The 18,972-nt window shown below is 42.1% G+C and overlaps 1 protein-coding gene across 3 annotated transcripts in view; it reads right to left on the bottom strand.

The window, feature by feature from the left end:
* The window catches only part of GART (phosphoribosylglycinamide formyltransferase, phosphoribosylglycinamide synthetase, phosphoribosylaminoimidazole synthetase), a 62,639-nt gene that overhangs the window by 23,098 nt on the left and 20,569 nt on the right, over positions 1-18,972 (bottom strand). For all 3 annotated transcript variants that reach the window (XM_073361853.1, XM_073361863.1, XM_073361842.1), the window contains exons 7-14: positions 17,633-17,701; positions 16,053-16,178; positions 15,124-15,211; positions 14,408-14,493; positions 8,262-8,430; positions 6,505-6,736; positions 3,462-3,556; positions 2,321-2,430 (exon numbers count right to left, since the gene is read on the bottom strand). In XM_073361853.1, coding sequence (XP_073217954.1) covers positions 2,321-2,430; positions 3,462-3,556; positions 6,505-6,736; positions 8,262-8,430; positions 14,408-14,493; positions 15,124-15,211; positions 16,053-16,178; positions 17,633-17,701 — 975 coding nt within the window. The remainder of the gene's footprint in view (positions 1-2,320; positions 2,431-3,461; positions 3,557-6,504; positions 6,737-8,261; positions 8,431-14,407; positions 14,494-15,123; positions 15,212-16,052; positions 16,179-17,632; positions 17,702-18,972) is intronic.

Below are 18,972 nucleotides of genomic sequence, written 5' to 3'. Positions count from 1 at the left end.
TGGCAACTACAGCAATTGCTTACGTGACATTAGAAAAGAATTTCAGAGGTTTCAACAGTCTTTAGTGCAATGTAGCAGCTGAAAACAAGGAAGAAAGACAGTATCATGTGACCGTCCAGCTCTCCCCAGACCACCAATAAGTAATACACAGACCACCAGATTTCAAGAAGTGAGAGAAGCTTTTTAGGGGAAGAGAATGAAAGATAAATAAAACTGAGAAGACTTGAAAAAAGATACACTTCACTTCTAGAACACCTCTCATAAAAGGATCTCAGTGTTTTGTAAACATATGCGAGATAAGCCGCACAGCACCCACCTGGTGGAGAAAGAGAATATTATCATCCCCATTGTTGTAGACTGAAGAAATTGTGGCAAAGAGTGGTCAATGCCATAATTATCGACTTTGTGTGTCTAAAGCTTGGAGCCTAAAAATCAATAAATATGCAGCCTGCTGTACTCCCAGCTCCAAACGTTACAAAAGCATAGCTAAAAATCATGCAATTTTAAAACAAATCAACTTTGGCTGTTTATTTGCCTACTTAGTTTCAATCTTTAGGTTACATTCATGTCACATTTTCAAGCTATACACCATAATCACCAGGGCTAGAATCTTACTGTAAAAATAATCATCAGGATTGATAGTCTCTCATAATCCCTTGCCTCCAGGACCTGGGGCTTTAAGCAAAATACCAAACAGCACGAGACTTGTGATAAAATTGTGAGAGTTGACACTACTGAGACTGATTTCCAAGGCACTAAACAACCATAGCTCCCATGGAAGTTAACAAAGGGTGCCCACGAACCCTTGATATGACCAAATGACATGGCTGGATTTTAGTATGTTAGACGTCAGCTGCAGTGATGGAGTTAGTGTGAAATAGCAGGTATTTCACAACTTTGCTTTTCTGGACCAGGCACAACAAGTACAAGAAACTCTTCCCCTATTTCCTAAGCAAAAGAATAAAAATGACAACCAAGTTCAAAATAGCTCTGATAAAACTGGATCTCTACATTATTAGTAGTAGTAGTAACAGTAATGCAGTAGCACGTAGAATGTCCAAATCAAAACTGGGACCCCACTGTGCTGGGCACTGCATAAACACAGAGTAAGAGATGGTCCCACCCTGAAAAATTTACCATCTAAATAGGAGACAAGATACAACAGGTGGATTTAACGAACAATAAGAGTAAGAAGGGCAGGGTTCAAAAGAAGAAGAAGTGGGGAGAGCACAGCTTCCTAGTAATTGCCTTTTCCTGGCTTGGGTAAGGAGTGCTCCCACACCGATCCTCCTTAGTTGATGAGGAGAAATTTCCCCCCTCCTGTTTCAATCTACATTAACCACTGGAGAATGGCACTGAGGGAGCCCATTAAGATCATGCAATTATACAGAGCAGGTAGATAGTGCATAAGGTCATTCTGAGTCAACGGGAAAGTACGTTTTGGTGGCTTTTTTTTTTTTTTTTTAAACTACAGTTTATTTCCACTTTAAAAATAAAAATTAATCTCAACTAAGTTTATTTTTGTTACCACTCTCTATTTCCATCTTTTCCAACTGCCAATGACTTGGACATAGAAAGGGATCCCTTGATTTTAATAATAATAAACGTTTATGAGAGCACGGAGATTTGGAATATCATTCATTTACAGCTCAATGTGCTACATTCTTTGTGCACCTGAAACTCCCAACAGGAGTTTTGGGAAACATGGTCCCAGTCTTTAAATCTCTGAGCTGGAAGCTCAGCTCCAAAAATTTCTCTGGTGTGAACAAGAAAACCGATGGGCACAGCAAAAACTCCAATTCATGCTGTCCAGCAGTAGTCGTTCTGCTCTGTTGGATACAGATGTTAAAAGACTATGGGCCAGGTACTCAGCTGAAGTAAATTAGTAGAGCTCAATGAATCTGACTTAAGATCTCATCTTACAGAATGTTCATTTTTTTAATTTAATTGGGGTGTACAAAATGCACTCAGAATGAAATGGTCCAATCAATGTGCACAAATATACAACGGCCTTTATATAGTCTTATTGTCTGGCTCTGCGATTGGACACTGTGTAGTAGAGATGGAGGCCCTGAGGTATTTAAATACGTGCCTAATTTTAAGCATGAGCAGTCCCTGACTTCAATGGGGCTTCTCATCTGCTTAAAACCAGGCATATACTTAGCTGAACAGGGGTCAGAAAGAGGATTCTTTTTGAAAGTATTAATGTGTATTCTTCTGAACACAATAAGCGTCCCCCATTAATAATCTCGGCATTGATGTGGACAGGTGTTTTGCTTTTAACCAGGACATTCCTTCCTGCACAGGTGTGTCCAGTTACCTTGAGTTTTGTTCCAACCCCATCAGTTCCAGACACCAAGATAGGATCTTTGTAACCAGCTGCTTTCAAGTCAAAGAGACCAGCAAATCCTCCGAGCTCTGCATTGCAGCCTGCCAACCAGAAAAAAAGAGACAAGGGAATTAAACTTACACTCCAATGGGATCCTGCCGGATCCTCCACCCACTGAAGAGATTCCTTCTGAAGCTTTAGTCAACAGAAGGGATCACAAGAGTCTCTCTTCCCTTCCCTGGCTCCCCAAAGACCAAGTGCACCTCTACAGCAGTCTCAGCCTCTATTAATAGGCCGATAGGGATTATTTGTCCCTTTTTGTACTTAAAAAGCTTTCTGTAAAAGCAGATAAGAAATGGCTGTAATAGTCTGAAGCCCATTCCTCCCTGAAGAAAGTTGCCAACAGGACATTTTTTCCCCACTGAGATGCAGTACCCATTTTATAATGTCTCTACCTACAGTGTATTATTACTGTCAAGTACATCTATGTTTAGCTTCCAGCTGTTAAGATTAGCACACATCAAAAAAACTAACAATGAAAGGGGCAAAGCTGGAAAGAACAGAATTAATAATGCAAATTATTCACAGCTTTGGTAAATGTGAAAAAGATATAAAGCTATTTGAAGGTCCTTAGTTAATTTGAAAATTGAAATAAACTATATTAAAAAAAATGGCTGTATTCGTTTCAGACCCATACTTTGTTATACCACCGTTAGTGACTTGTTATGGCAAGGCACGTTTCTGAAACCAGCATGAGGAGGATCTGACCTGATAAGAGTTATCTGAGGAGCACATGGGTGTCTTGTATGCATAACTGAGGTAATTCCATGTATGAGGAGCTTTACACTTTCAGTGAAAGGTCACAGGCTTTCAAAACATTTATTGTATTCAATTCTGTTGAACTCAAGGGGAGATGAGAATGTGCTACACCTCTCAGGTAATACGTTTTACAGGGTCATTTTGACAAGTGATTCTGTATCTTTAGGGATTTCTGCATTTTGAATATCTCTTGGATGTTTGCTCAACCTTAAAATTTTCAAGGCAGGACACACAAACATGAGCATTTGTGTCTGACATGTATGGTTGTCAAGAACTGAGCGAACCAGGAATAATGGTACAAATCTGAGCTTACCTGGCCTTGTGGTGGCTGCTGCTAAGGGTTTGATTTTCTGAACCAAGGTATTGCCAGCTGCGATGTCTACCCCACTGTTTTTGTAAGTCAGGCCTCTAAAAGATTGTTAAAAAAAAAGTTTAAAGTAACCAATTACTAATGGCATAAATATGTTTGCCGTTTAGAGCATTTACTGTCCTACATTACTGTGATGCTGTGAGATTTAATTATATAGAACTTGATCCTGGCCTTAGTGAACTCAATGTGAGTTTTCCCTAGTAGCATCATCCCTTTCATGTTTGCACAGGACTTTGCTAATATAGCGTACGCTGCAAGCATGATTAGAATAGCGTGAAAGAATTCAGCAGTAGTGACACAACATTTATTATACCACAAACTTCAGAACAGCTCAGTAACTCCAAAGATTGATGCACTGCACTGCTGTTTTGAGGCTAAGCTCATGCACTTGGCTGAAGATAGGAACCAGGAGTACTGAGCTGTGTGATATATGAACACTCCTAGCCATCGTAAGGACAGCATCAGAGACCAGAACATAAGCCAACTGGCTACATACCAAGATACAATTCACACAAAGAGGACATTCAAAGGAGGGACAAGGGGCTTGGTTCTGCAGACACTGGTCCATTGGCTTCAATTAGATTACTCACATGCTAAAAGTTAAGCATCCGCTTAAGTTCTTTGATGGATCAGGCAAGCATGCTCAGTGGCTTGCAGGAAACTCAAAACAGCATCCCATAATAGCATCCCATACATGGACCAGCACTGCTCTATGAGAACATATCCTTCAACTTCAATTTAAGATTAGTCCTTTCTGAATCACTCTGGTGGTAGCAGCATAAAACATAGTGCATCTTTTTTCTTTTTTTTTTAATTAATAAGCAAGCTTCCTTTTAAAAAAATGTCTAGCACAAGATTGCTTAAAGAATGCACATTTTTAAGGCCCAATATATTAAATATACACATACATACATACATACATACATGCTTGTGCGTGCGTACACACACACACACACAAAATAAAAGGCACCCAATGAATATTTGGTTATAACTTGTACCCCAATTCAGGTAATGCATAACTGTATACACATTGGAATATACAGGTTATTAACTGGGATATAAATTATTACTCCCATATTCACAGGAAGGACGTTTTATTTTTGGGATGGTCATTGTAGTTGCTTTCAATGCTCAGTTGCAGCAAATGTATTTGACTCAGATTGAGCAATCTGAATTCTTACACGGTCATGGGTATGGATGAGATGGCCTAATAGATATTTTAGCTCTCTAATTTTTGTGATTCAGTATTTGGTTTATTCTCAAGGTGAAGCCTGATACTGGTTGAGGAACAGAGATCTGTCAGAATGACTGCCCTCTTCCCACGGAGTCTTATTAAGAAAAACTCCTTACAAACAGCTGCATACACACACATTTCTGTTCAAACATACAAAGGGAGAAACATTAAGCATTTTCAGCTCCTAAATATATGCTGGATTTTGTTTTTGTTTTTCTTAAAAAGAGTATTTTATTTTCAGAAAATGCTCTGATTGCATTATAGCAGTGGTGGGCCGCAGGTTGCCCACCCCTGCATTATAGAGTGAAATATTACTGCCCAAGGATTGATCCTGCCAGGTGCTGTGCGCCTTCCCTGAGCTGCCCCCTCAGGAGCAGAGGCCTCCCAGCACCTTGCAGAATAAGTTCCTAGAGACTACTGCTGCACTTTATGGCCCAATCTTTGGTCCTTGTGACCTGTGCTCAACACAGGAGCCAAGGTGGGGCAAAGGCTGTTTTGCATCACCTATTTGTTCTGCCAGTACTTGGGACTGTCTGGCATCAGTCTGGCCTCCAATACACATTAAAGCAGTCTCAGGGCCACATGAACTTACACTAGCTCCCAAAGGGCTGACACATGAGCCGGGGATCATAAGAGCATAGAGGAATTCCAGCCATGCTCCCTCTCTCTCCATGCCCCCTAAGTTCAGTGCTTTTCAGGGTCAGGCTCCTAGTGTCTGTTCAAATACACTGGTTTCTCATGTAATACGAAGATTTGATTATAATATTTTACTACAGCATTTTCACCAGTTATATGCTTTCACATAATTAAATTCTCCAATGGTGTCCTGTACTCTCAGGAGAAAGAAGACTAAATACAAGCACTGTTTCACACTTTATTTATTTATTGATTATACATAGATGGCTTTACAATATACTAATCAAACAGTACACTAGTAGCAAAATAGAGACTCTTACTAACACAGCCTCTCATACTTTGCATAATGGTCTATTACCAAAAGTTATTATGGCTGTTAATGAACTGGGGAAGAGGCAGATGGAGAAAAAATGCTCCGTATCTGGTAACATCAGTTAAAAAGTTTGCAAGAGGTTCTTGACTACATCAAAAGGCAACCAAGAGACACTGCTCAAAAGAAAAACAAACACAAAAAACCCCACCTTCCCAGGATTAATAAACCTGTGTCTCACAGAACTATTTCAAAATAAGTTACAAATTATAAATGGGCTGTTAGTTGAAACCCAATAAAGCAGGAGTTCCAAAGCTTCTTGCTCCTTTTACACACATTTTAATAACCCTAAAAATGAATCCAATAAAACAATCCACTAACATTTCTCCCATGAACAGAAGAGAGGACTCTAATGTTAGACTAATGGGTAAGATGAATTTAGTGCAGGAGAAAGTTACTGTTGTAAGAACCTTGGAAACTGAAGTCCTCGATAAACAGAACAGGCATAGTACAGACAGCAGCAGTGCAAGTTACCTTAAACTTGCTTGTTAGTGTGGTTTACCCCAGACCTGGAAGAATCAGCTCTAGGTTGAGAGAGTAATTCAGTTTCCAAACCCAGTCAGTTGCTGCCGTCTCTGCTGAGATCACTACAGAAATGCCAACTGGAAATTGCTACCTGCATCTGGGTACATCAGAAGCTAGCTGAAGACACCAAGTTAGGTGATCTTTTGAGTTACTGATATCTTTTGATCAATTCAGGTAGCACTAATAACAATCAATTTCAGGCAGTGCCTTCAGATATATACCTGGAATTGCTGAGGAAAGCTATAGCCCGATAACCAATGTCCTTTCTGTAAATGGCACCCTTGAACCGTATGGCTGCTACTCCTTTGTTGGCTTCTTCCAGTGCTGACATCAGATCCTTCTTGATAGCCGTTACCGTAAGGACTCTTCCACCATTAGTCACTACTTTTCCATCCTTTATTGCCGTGCCTGCATGGAACACCTCCAGCCCTAGTTCTTTAGCCTCAGAAAATCCTGTAATATTTTACAATATAAATATAAAGCATCAGTCAGTCACTTCAAATACTTTGATCTATCACTAATTATTAATTATTTGTATTTCAGTAGTCCCTAGGAACCGCAATCAAAGATCAAGATTGATTGGTTATGTGGGCCTGCACACTCTGGTAACTAAATACATATAAAGAAGCTAAATCCACAGACAAATGTGTTAGCTAAATGCCCCTGGGACGTGGAAGGAGGCATTTAGCTGAGACATCTGCTTACAGATTTAATTTTTAGTTGTATTTTGCATTACTCTACTCTTAGTTATGACTGTGAGTGACCAAAATAGATCAGCACGTCGCTCGGTTGGTACACCCCGCCGCGGAGTGTCGGGGCACGTGTGGTCCAAAAAAAGGGAAAAGGCTGTACCACAGCCAGTTAGTTATACTAATGACCTTTACTAGGGCCATGTTAAGTTTGGTTTCTAGAGGCTGGTGTCAATAGGGCAGCCCTTCTAGTCAGGGCAGCATGGCCTAATGGCCAGAGTCAGCAAACAGCCAGTCAGTTCCACTTGGGGCAATGTGGCCCAATGGCCAGAGTCAGCAAACAGCCCTTCTACACAGGGCAGTGTGGCCTAATGGCCAGAGTCAGTATAGTAGCCCACCTCTGAGAGATTGCATGGCCTGTTGGTGGAGTGCGGCACCGCTCAGGGGGGCATGGCACTCCGGGTAATGGGACTTGGGACCTCCCTGCCCCTCCGAGTCCCAGCGCAGGGCCCTGTCGGTGGTGGGAGTGCTCACCACCGAGTCAGCGGGGATCCTCCTGAAACATGCTGACTGGTTCCCTGGTTCGTTCACCGTCAAAAAGTTTATGTTCCCTGGGCTGCTTCTTATCCTTTCCCCCTCGTCAGAGCTCCTCTGTTCCTCTGGGGTCCTCAAATGGCCAGGCTCCCACCGGTGCAGCCCCTTCTCAGGGCTTGTCGGGCAGCCTAGAGTCTGTCTGGCACTCTGCGAGTCAGGGCCTGTAGCAACTCCCTGGAAAGAGCTCGCAGCCTGCGTCCTTCCCCTCCAGCAGCCTGCCTAGACTGAACTGGGCTGCTACCTTTTATATGCTGGGGCCGGTGCAGGGTAGGTACGCCCTGTCACACAGCACCAAAACAACAACGGGCAGTGATGAATTTAGTACTTCCTCAGGTTTCACAGCACCTCAACAACATATTCCATATTTAAGAAACATAGGAGGACCAAAAAAAGAGGATGTTGTGAGTGGGAAATGCTGCAATTTTGGACACAATGCTTACAGTATGAGAGTAAACTCTCAGTTTTCCTCCCCAGTCTGAACTTTATATGAAAGGAAAGACATTCTATTTGACTAATGAAAGCTAAAAATCTAACTTGGGGGGCAGAAGGAGTGGAGGGGCGTGTTAAAATTCAGTTGTCTCTTGCTGATGCAGAGTCATAAATTGTGTAGTTTCCAAAACTCTATAATAAATAGATTAATCTGCGCAAGGCATACAGGGGAAAGCTTCTTGCATATTTACTCCTGATGTCTTTACCTGTTATTTCCAAGCCCTTGGCATAGTTTCCTGGATAACCTTCACAAGCCATGACCACAGTCATGGCTGCACTGTCTTCAGACCAAACAGGCGTGGAGCTAGACAGCTCTCTCTTGATCGTTGCTTGTATAACTTCATACAAATCACTCTTCAATAGTGGAAGAATTACCTACAAAAATGTAGACAAGTTAAAGAGACACTAAGGTTGAATTAAGTCCCAAATTCAGACTTTTTAAGAACATTTGTTTTTTATAAAACACAGTTACTTTTTCTGTAACTGGTGTTCTTCGAGATGTGTTGCTCATGTCCATTCAACTTAGATGCGTGTGCTTGCCACATGCATCGGTGCCGGAAGTTTTTCCCTCAGCAGTATCTGTAGGGATCCAGCTCTGGTCCCCCCTGGAGTGGCGCCCGTATGCTGTGGTATATAGGTCGCCGGCAGTTCCCCCCACCCTCAGTTGGATGCCGGTCACTCTGCCTGGAGACTGATCTGGAGTGGGGTCTTAGGGACCCGTGGCGCTCGGATCCGCGACAGCTTGGAGCCAGCGATCTAGGTCTCGCGCTTGACGAGTGGTGCTGGGATGAGGAGCGGGACCAGGAGTTGGAATGGGCCTGGTGTTGGGAAGTGCCTGCATGCGGTGATGCCCTCCTAAGGGGATCAGCAACGGTTTGAGGAATGTTGACATTGATCCCTCGACGGGTCCCTGGAGCAGTACCGCGGTCTCAGAGATATTGGGTGCTGGGACCGGTACTCCTGCCGGGGGGCGCATGACTCCAAAGGTCTGCACCCAGTGGCTAGCGAGCTGTGCCTCAATCCTTTCTGCCCGTGCCCAAGGTCTGAGGACCGAATGGGGCTGGGCTGTGTCTGCCTTTTGTGGTCAGATGCATGGCAGCTACAGCAGGGCGAGCGCTGGCGGGCTGTACCCTGCGATGGGGAACGATGCCACTGAGATGGGGACCGAAATAGTCCAAATGCAAGTTTACCCTGTGACTGGGGAACTGCAGGAGCCGGTGTGGGCAGCACCGGGAGGGACATGATCTCCTGTGTTGCCTGCAGGGCCTTCGGAATGGACGGCACCCGGAGCTGATGGAGGCCTCTGTCACTATCCGGGGTAGCTGGTGGGGAGCGGGTTGGGCTACATCACTCCACAGGAGCTTGGGCCTGAGATCCCAATGTGGGCGAAGAGTTGCCCGGCCTGGGACCTTGCTCACACCCAGCCTTATCCTTTCCCTTGCGGGAGGTTGGAGACCGGCCTCGCACCGCCTTCTTGGTCGGAGCCACGGATGGGGACTGGTGCTGACCAGTGGACGGTCCTGGTGGGGCGCTGCGTACCGAGGTCACGGTAGTCGGTGCCGAGTCGGAACGCTGCTCCAGTGCTGGGGTGAGGGCTGATTCCATAAGGAGCGCTCTTAAACGAATATCCCACTCCTTCTTAGTTCTTGGCTTGAAGGACTTGCAAATTTTGCACTTCTCATGAACGTGTCCTTCACCCAAGCAACACAGACAACTGCTGTGTGGACCCCTAATGGGCATGGGCCTCTTGCAGTGATCACAAGGCTTAAAGCCTGGAGACTGGGGCATAGTCCCATTTGGGACCTATGAAGTCTCTACCTATAGCTAAGGGATTTATAAATGCTAACAGAAAACTATACACACTATAATACAAGATTCATAGATTCAGACTTGAAGGTCAGAAGGGACCATTATGATCATCTAGTCTGACCTCCTGCACAATGCAGGCCACAGAATCTCACCCACCCACTCTTGCAATAAACCTCTCATCTATGTTTGAGCTATTGAAGTCCTCAAATCATGGTTTAAAGACTTAAAGGTCCAGAGAATCCTCCAGCAAGTGACCCATGCCCCATGCTGCAGAGGAAGGCGAAAACCCCCCAGTCTGCCCTGGAGGAAAATTCCTTCCTGACCCCAAATATGGCAATCAGCTGAACCCTGAGCACGTGGGCAAGATTCACCAGCCAGAAACCCAGGAAAGAATTCTCTGTAGTAACTCAGATACCATCCCATCTAACATCTCATCACAGGCCATTGGGCCTATTTACCATGAATAGTTAGCGATCAACGAATTGCCAAAATCATGTTATCCCATCATACCATCTCCTCCATAAACTTATCGAGCTTAATCTTGAAGCCAGATAGGTCTTTTGCCCCCACTGCTTCCCTTGGAAGGCTGTTCCAGAACTTAATTCCTCTGATGGTTAGAAACCTTCGTCTAATTTCAAGTCTAAACTTCTTGATGGCCGGTTTATATCCATTTGTTCTTGTGTCCACATTGGTACTGAGCTTAAATAATTCCTCTCCCTCCCTGATATTTATCCCTCTGATATATTTATAGAGAGCAATCATATCTCCCCTCAACCTTCTTTTGGTTAGGCTAAACAAGCCAAGCTCCTTGAATCTCCTTTCACAAGACAAGTTTTCCATTCCTCGGATCATCCTAGTAGCTCTTCTCTGTACCTGTAACAGTTTGAATTCATCCTTCTTAAACGTGGGAGACCAGAACTGCACACAGTATTCCAGATGAGGTCTCACCAGTGCCTTGTATAATGGTACCAACACCTCCTTATCTCTACTGGAAATACCTCGCCTGATGCATCCCAAGACCGCATTAGCTTTTTTCTTGGCCGTATCACATTGGCGGCTCATCGTCATCCTGTGGTCAACCAATACTCCAAGGTCTTCCTCCTCCTCCGTTACTTCCAATTGATGTGTCCCCAGTTTATAATTAAATTTCTTTTTTATTAATCCCTAAATGCATGACCGTACACTTCTCATTATTAAATTTCATCCTATTACTCCAGTTTACAAGATCATCCAGATCCTTCTGTATGATATCCCGGTCCTTCTCTAAATTGGCAATACCTCTCAGCTTTGTATCATCCGCAAACTTTATTAGCACACTCCCATTTTTTGTGCCGAGGTCAGTAATAAAAAGATTAAATAAGATTGGTCCCAAAACCGATCCTTGAGGAACTCCACCAGTAACCTCCCTCCAGTCTGACAGTTCCCCTCTCAGTAGGGCCCGTTGTAGTCTCCCCTTTAACCAATTCCTTATCCACCTTTCAATTTTCATATTGATCCCCATCTTTTCCAATTTAACTAATAATTCCCCATGTGGCACCATATCAAACGCCTTACTGAAATCTAGGTAAATTAGATCCACTGCATTTCCTTTGTCTAAAAAATCTGTTACTTTCTCAAAGAACGAGATCAGGTTGGTTTGGAACAATCTACCTTTTGTAAAACCATGTTGTATTTTGTCCCATTTACCATTGACCTCAATGTCCTTCGCTACTTTCTCCTTCAAAATTTTTTTCCAAGACCATGCATACTACAGATATCAAACTAACAGGCCTGTAGTTACCCGGATCACTTTTTTCCCCTTTCTTAAAAATAGTAGCTATGTTAGCAATTCTCCAGTCATACGGTACAACCCCGGAGTTTAGAGATTCATTAAAAATTCTTGCTAATGGGCTTGCAATTTCATGTGCCAGTTCCTTTAATATTCTTGGATGAAGATATCTGGGCCCCCCGATTTAATCCCATTAAACTGTTCAAGTTTCGCTTCTACCTCGGATATGGTAATATCTACCTCCATATCCTCATGCTACCATTATCCCTAAGCTCCTTATTAGCCTCATTAAAGACTGAGGCAAAGTATTTGAATTAGCTCATGATCACTTGAACCAATGTTGTCCCATACAACCATTTCTTCTATGAGGGCCTCACTATTCACCGAAACCAAATCTAAAATGGCATCCCCTCTTGTCGGTTCAGCAACTACTTGATGTAGGAATCCATCAGCTACCATATCTAGGAAAATCTGAGCCCTATTATTATTACTAGCACTTGTCCTCCAGTCTGTATCTGGGAAGATAAAGTCTCCCATGATCATGCAGTTCCCATTAGTATTTACTTCATTAAAAACGGCTCTATCCATATACAAATTAGATCCCGGCGGTCTATAGCACACCCCAAGCACTATCCCAGGGGAGGTTCTCGTAGTTTTCTTCCCCAATGTGATTTTTGCCCAGACAGACTCTGTCTTATCCATTCCATCGCTTCTTATTTCTTTACATTCTACCTCATCATTGATATACAATGCTACTCCACCACCTTTACCTTTATTTCTGTCTTTCCTAAACAGCACATACCCCTTAATACCCGTAGTCCAGTCATGACGACTATTCCACCATGTTTCTGTTATCCCCATAATATCTGGTTTCACTTCCTGCTCCAGTAGCTCTAGTTCCTCCATTTTGTTACCAAGGCTCCTCGCGTTGGTGTACAAACATCTTAATTTTTGTGATTTGGCTTCGCTCACGTTCTTTACCCGATTGGGCACAGACATTCTACCGCCAGTATGACCTATTACACTGGTATCCACACTGCCCTTCCTCCTTATGTCCATTCTCCTACCCACGGCTGTATCCTTTCTTACTTTGTTTTCTTCCCTCTCTATGTTAAAATCCGGTGTGAAGATTACCGGGACATCTCCCAACCATCTCCCCCAAATTCCTAATTTAAAGCTCTCAATCAGTTGTGCCAGCCTCCATCCTAGAAGTCTATTTCCTTCCATACTCAGGTGAAGTCCATCCCGAGAGAACAGTCCTCTGTCCATGAATGCCTCCCAGTGGCCATACATCCCAAAGCCCTCCTTATAGCACCACTGCCTGAGCCATCTGTTGATAGTTATAATCTTGTCACACCTTTGTTGCCCTTCTCTAGGAACAGGCAGAATCCCACTGAAGATCACCTGAGCCTCAATTTCCTTTAGTGTCTTTCCCAGCTTGTCATAGTCTCCCTTGATACGTTCCAGTGAGAATCTATCAGTATTATTTGTTCCCACATGAAGGACAATCAATGGATTCTTTCCCGCTCCCTTTAGGATCCTCTTCAACCTCAGGTCCACATCCCGTATCTTAGCACCTGGAAGACAGCACACCCTTCTGCTCTCTGGATCAGCTCTGGTTACAGGCCTGGCTATTCTTCTCAGTAAGGAGTCCCGGATCATGTAGACCTGCCTTTTCCTGGTGATGGTGCGATTCTCTGGTCTTTCCCCTGTTCCTTCTGGCTGCAAGTCCTTTCCATTCCTATTCTCCCTTGTAATCCTCTTCAACCCATCCTGTATCCTCCTGGGGCTCATATTTGGTGTTGTCTCCATTGACTCTTCCCCTTTTCCTATAGGGCTAGCTGCTCTTCTCTTCTTCCTTGCCCTTCCACCTTTAGTGACCACCTGCTGTGCCCCTTCGTTTTCCAACTCTACATACCTGTTCTTGAGCTCTATTTCTCCTTCACTAGCCCGTCTTCCTCTGCCTGGTTCTTTTAGTCATAAATAAATATTTTTTAACAAAGTAAACACTCCCCTGAAGTGTTTGCTACTCAAAACATTGTACACAAGAATCAGAAAATGAGACTAACTAGAGACTGAATATGAATGAGAGTGAAAGTGGCTGGTCTATTTATATCATCCATATGGAGTGAAATGTAATTGAACGATCTGCATTAATGATGAACTCTAAATTACTAAAAATAATATTTTTTAATACCAAGAAAATCTATTTATAAAATAAGGCAAATGCTTACATTGGTGACCCGACACTCATAAGTAAAGCCAAAGGGAATACATATGTATCTCTCACCAATGTGAATAAAGAGTTCACAATCTGGTCCTACATAACATTTAACCTGACAGTATCTCTTCAAAATTTTAACACTGTAATGTAAATTCAAATCCCTTCTAAAGACTCACTTCTTATGCAATTAAGATATAAGATACCGAGAACTGAAAATAAAGAAAGCAAGCTTTAAGGTATGCCATTCTCTAGATCATTAACTGAGTAGGTCTGGGACTCAACTATGTCGTTTGTTCAGTACTGAAAACATTTTTGGCACATAAACACATAGTAATTAATAATGTGGAAAAATACTAATCTCACACTGCTTTGAAGGAAATTGCCATATAAAACTCAAAATCTAAATTTTCTTTTTAAATCTTAAAACAATTAGGTAATTATGCATTCGATCTTTGGTTAAGTTTTCTCTATTTATAATCAGTGCAAATAAAGAAGCATAGGTAAAAGTGTGATATTTTTTCCATACTGTTGAACTATTTTCAGTCACTCACCTGACATTCTGGGTCACCAAACCTGCAATTAAACTCTAGAACCTTAGGCCCATCATTGGTAAGCATTAATCCAGCATATAGCACACCTAAAATGACAAACCACATTAAAACTAGTCTAAGTGACTGTACAGGCCATTTGTTTCAAAACGGTTTATAATGAATGTTGCATTTGCAATGCTATTATTAGGGGGCTGCCAGACCATGTTCACTCTAAACCTTAACTTCAAACAAACATTTGGGGCAAAAATTCTCCAAAATATCCTGCAGAATTTTGTCCACAATTATTTGTCTGCTGTTCTTTTAATCCAATCACTTGTGGATGCAAATAATAGAATGAAGACATGCAGTTACCTCATATGTGCAGAGACACAGAAATTCCATTACCTGCACTCATGAGTGATTGCCCTGTTAACATTACAGGCACAAATAATTGTGGACACAATTTTGCAAGCTACATTAGAAAATGTTGCCCTTACCATTCTTGCTCATTTGGGGCCTGATCCATCTGACTCAACAGAAAGAAGCCACTGACTTCAGTGGGCTTTGGATCAAGCCCTTGGAACCAAATCCAGCTCTCAAAGAAGTCCAACTATTGCCATTAACTTCAGTGGGAGTTGGACTGGGCCCATAGCGGGAGAGTGAAGAAGGGAAGAGGGAGTAAGTTATGTTTGCTGTTTGAAGACAAACATCTAACAAAAACAAAAGCTTCCACCTACCAATGTAAGGGACGCCCTCTTCTTTCATCCCATCAACCGCTTTCTGAAGAATAGTATCTCTGATTTTCAGTAGCAAATCTTTGGAAATCTAATAAAATATTATTAGAAATTAATGTATTTTTTCCTAGTGTCATATATGTGTTTTTTTTCTTTTTTCTTTTTTTTGCATTGCTTTTAAGAGCTGTGCAGCAGTATTTCACACTTGAAATTCAACAAGACAAAGCCAATATCTAGAAAGAGCATACAGCACTCCTGACACTGACTCCAATCCCACAACATTTACACACATGCAAGTAGTCCCTTTGACATAATGGAACCCATTTGCATAACGTTAAGTATGTGTGTAAATGTTTCCAGGAAGGGGAGGTCAAGACAAGTTAAGGCTGGAACGCACACAGGACATTACTGACTGAATCACTGTCAAATAAAATCAGCATAGTTATGTTATGATAAAAGGTTTACTTTTACCTTTACAATGGAAAAAGAAGTCAGTTGACCAGAATGTCAATTAAAAGAAAGTAAAGTATTTCCCTTTGCAAATAACAGTTACTGGTCAAACAGAGAGACCAAATCAATAATGACACATATGGCAAAGGCAAATCATTCTAACTTAAATAAGAGAAAAATTGATCTTTAACCAGTTGGTACAGGTGACCAGGATTTAACAACACCGGCACAAAATGCAATATGGCAGAAAATCCAGACTTCCACCTTCACAATTAAAATGTAATTCAGTAAGGATACACCACTCTTTAGTGCAAGACATTTAGTAAATCAGTCCTGGTGAAACAATCCCTTGTGTCAGACTGTCATCTCCCTCTGCTAGAAGCCCTCTCTCTCCAATCCTGTTTTCCATGATAGAACAAATAATACACCCACACTTTTAATATTAAACTCCATCAAAACAGCTTCCCAATATCATATTACACCTGTGGTGCTGGGCAATAAGCTCCCATCCCTCCAGTGTTTGGGCCCTGGTCTCCATCCATTAACCGTTTGTGATCCTGGGCTGGTGGCATGGGGGCAACAGTGACACCATCAGTGAAGCACAAGCACTGTAAGGAAACATGAATAGTTACATACTCAAATGTATATGACTAAAACTAGCACCACTGGAAATGGTGAACATAAACCCAGTTTTCAGGCTTATAAAACCTGATTGTAAAAGCAATAAACTCCACCCCCCTAGTAATATAAAACACACATCATCATTCTAAGCACTTCTCCACCTTTGCCCCCGCAAGAAATATCAACTTGTGCTATAGAACCCTTATATACAAGTAATTCTGTAGGAACAGCAGAGTGACACTGTGGAAGCACACAGATACGAAAAGCATCTGGAATGCTCCATTGCAGAGGTTACTCCTGAGGAAGGGAAGCATTCCATAATTCTTTTTCCTTCTTCTGTGATCACAAAAAACAAACTGACTTTCAAAATTACGTAGCTACCATATGCTTCCATGCTTTGTAGTGTCTTCAGAGAGCTCCCCCTGCCAGTCTCTTTTGGGAATTAAGTGCTGTCACTCACTGTTTGGGCAACTGCAAATATTGCTCACTCAGGACTGCTTACAAGAAGCTTTTATAATTCCATTCAGAGGCAAGCAGGGGTACCCTTATAACACTAAGCAAAAAGAGCCAAACAACATATGTATTTCAGACTCTACAAAATTGTACTCACCCATGACGGATTATTTTTGACAACCAAGTAAAATACTATTTTTTGCTTTTTCATAGACTCGTAGCCTCTAAGGTCAGAGGGGACCATCATCTAGTCAGACCTCTTGCACATTGCAGGCCACAGAACCTCACCCACCCACTCAAGTAATAGACCTCTAACCTCTGGCTGAGTTACTGAAGCCCTCAAAGAACTTTCAGGTAAGTTTTCATGTTCTTGAACTGAAATCCTCTGATGTCCTTTTGGCTAATTAAGAGTATCACCTCGTACATACTTAACTTGAGAGAACCACCAGTCTAAGCTCCCCTTAGTTCCAGACCAGGTCACTCTAAAGAAGACGACCTTCTGTTTTTCTTCAGGCAAGGCAGGATACTGACGTGGCCTCCGCTATGACTGGTCAATAAAACAGTGATGGCTATTTTTCATATATATCACATCACCCTCCAAAGCTCAAGTGTGCCTCATCTAATATAAGCCTATTTTAGCCCTGAGTGAGAAACCCAAGACCATACTTAGATTTCCTATGTTGCAGCGTTAATGCAAAGTTACCCACACCATCTTTTAGAAACTGAGTCTGAATTCTCATTTACACTTAGGCCTGTATACACCAGTTTGCCAGCGTTAAGGGGCCTTAAAGTGGGTGGAACTAGAATTTATGTCCGTTTCAGGCTTCTCTAGACTGCCAGAATGGTGTAAAGGGGCCTTACTGTTAACAAAAATTCAGGCCCTGATACTGGTTACTTGTACAGTATCTTCTAAGTAACTTGGTACAGTAGGTCCCTAAAATGTTCCTTCAGTAACCCAAACTCTTAAGAGGACAAGACGCATACTTACAGAAACCTCTTCTCCTACAAGAAGTTCTTCAACAACAACAGTTTCCCCAGCAGCTCCAAAAGTCTTATCCTGCATTAAAAATCATCTTTATTTCTTCTGTCTCCATTTCAGGTGATTTCAAACAACCTTTGTAATCCTCCCAAACCAGCAAGGAAAAATACATCTGGAACCATCTGTTCTGTTTCCATTCTCCACATCAGACATGTTGGCAATATTGAATGCTCCCCCTCCCACTTTTCATAATACAGACATGCTCTTGAAAGTTTATAAACGCAACACTAATACCACTTGGGTTATTGACTGGCAATTCCGCATACCTTTTTTGTTTTATGTTTTGAACCAATATTATTTCAGACTGGAGCAATGATTCTCAGCCTTGTGGAGCAGAAAAGCCACTTTGTTCAGAACACATTACAATGGAATGCGAGAACACATTACAATGGAATGCGAGAACATTGCTCCACGGAAATGTTTGCATGCTGACCACATATTAATGCAGTGCACTGCCAAGGCAACTTTGTGGCTCTCTGAGGCCATGTCTACACTACCACTTTTGTCGGTATAACTTATGTTGCTCAGGGGTGTGAAAAAATTGACATTAGCGATTATCTTCGAAAACTCATGGAAGATGGGAAAGATGCCAGAGGACTGGAAGAGGGGAAAATATAGAGCCAATCTGTAAAAAGGGGAATAAGGACAACAAAGGGGAATTATAGACCAGTCAGTTTAATGTCAGTACCCAGAAAGATAATGGAGCAAATAATCAAGAAATCAAATTTGCGAACACCTAGAAGATAATAAGGTGAGAAGTAACAGCCAACGTAGATTGGTTAATAACAAATCATGTCAAACCAACTTAATAGCTTTCTTTGACAGGATAACAAGTCTGGATAGAAGGGAAGCAGTAGATGTGGTATATCTTGAATTTAGTAAGGCTTTTGATACAGTCTCGCATGACCTTCTCATAAACAAACAAGAAAAATACAACCTAGATGGAGCTACTATAGGGTGGATGCATAATTAGTTGGAAAACCATCCCCAGAGAATAATTACCAGTTGTTCACAGTCAAGTTGGAAGGGAATATCAAGTGGGGACCCTCAGGGATCAGTCCTGGGTCCGGTTCTGTACAGTATCTTCATCAATGATTAAGACAGTGGCACTTATAAAGTTTGTGGACGATACAAAGCTGGGAAGGGTTGCAAGTGCTTTGGAGGATAGGATTAAAATTCAAAATGATCTGGAAAATCTGGCAAAATGGTCTGAAGTAAACAGCATGAAATTCAATAGGACAAATGCAAAGTACTCCACTTGGGAAGGCACAATCAATTGCACAAATTCA

This window comes from Lepidochelys kempii, chromosome 1 (genome assembly GCF_965140265.1).
Source record: "Lepidochelys kempii isolate rLepKem1 chromosome 1, rLepKem1.hap2, whole genome shotgun sequence".
Lineage (NCBI taxonomy): Eukaryota > Metazoa > Chordata > Testudines > Cheloniidae > Lepidochelys > Lepidochelys kempii.
This window is presented reverse-complemented; position numbering and strand designations above follow the sequence as displayed.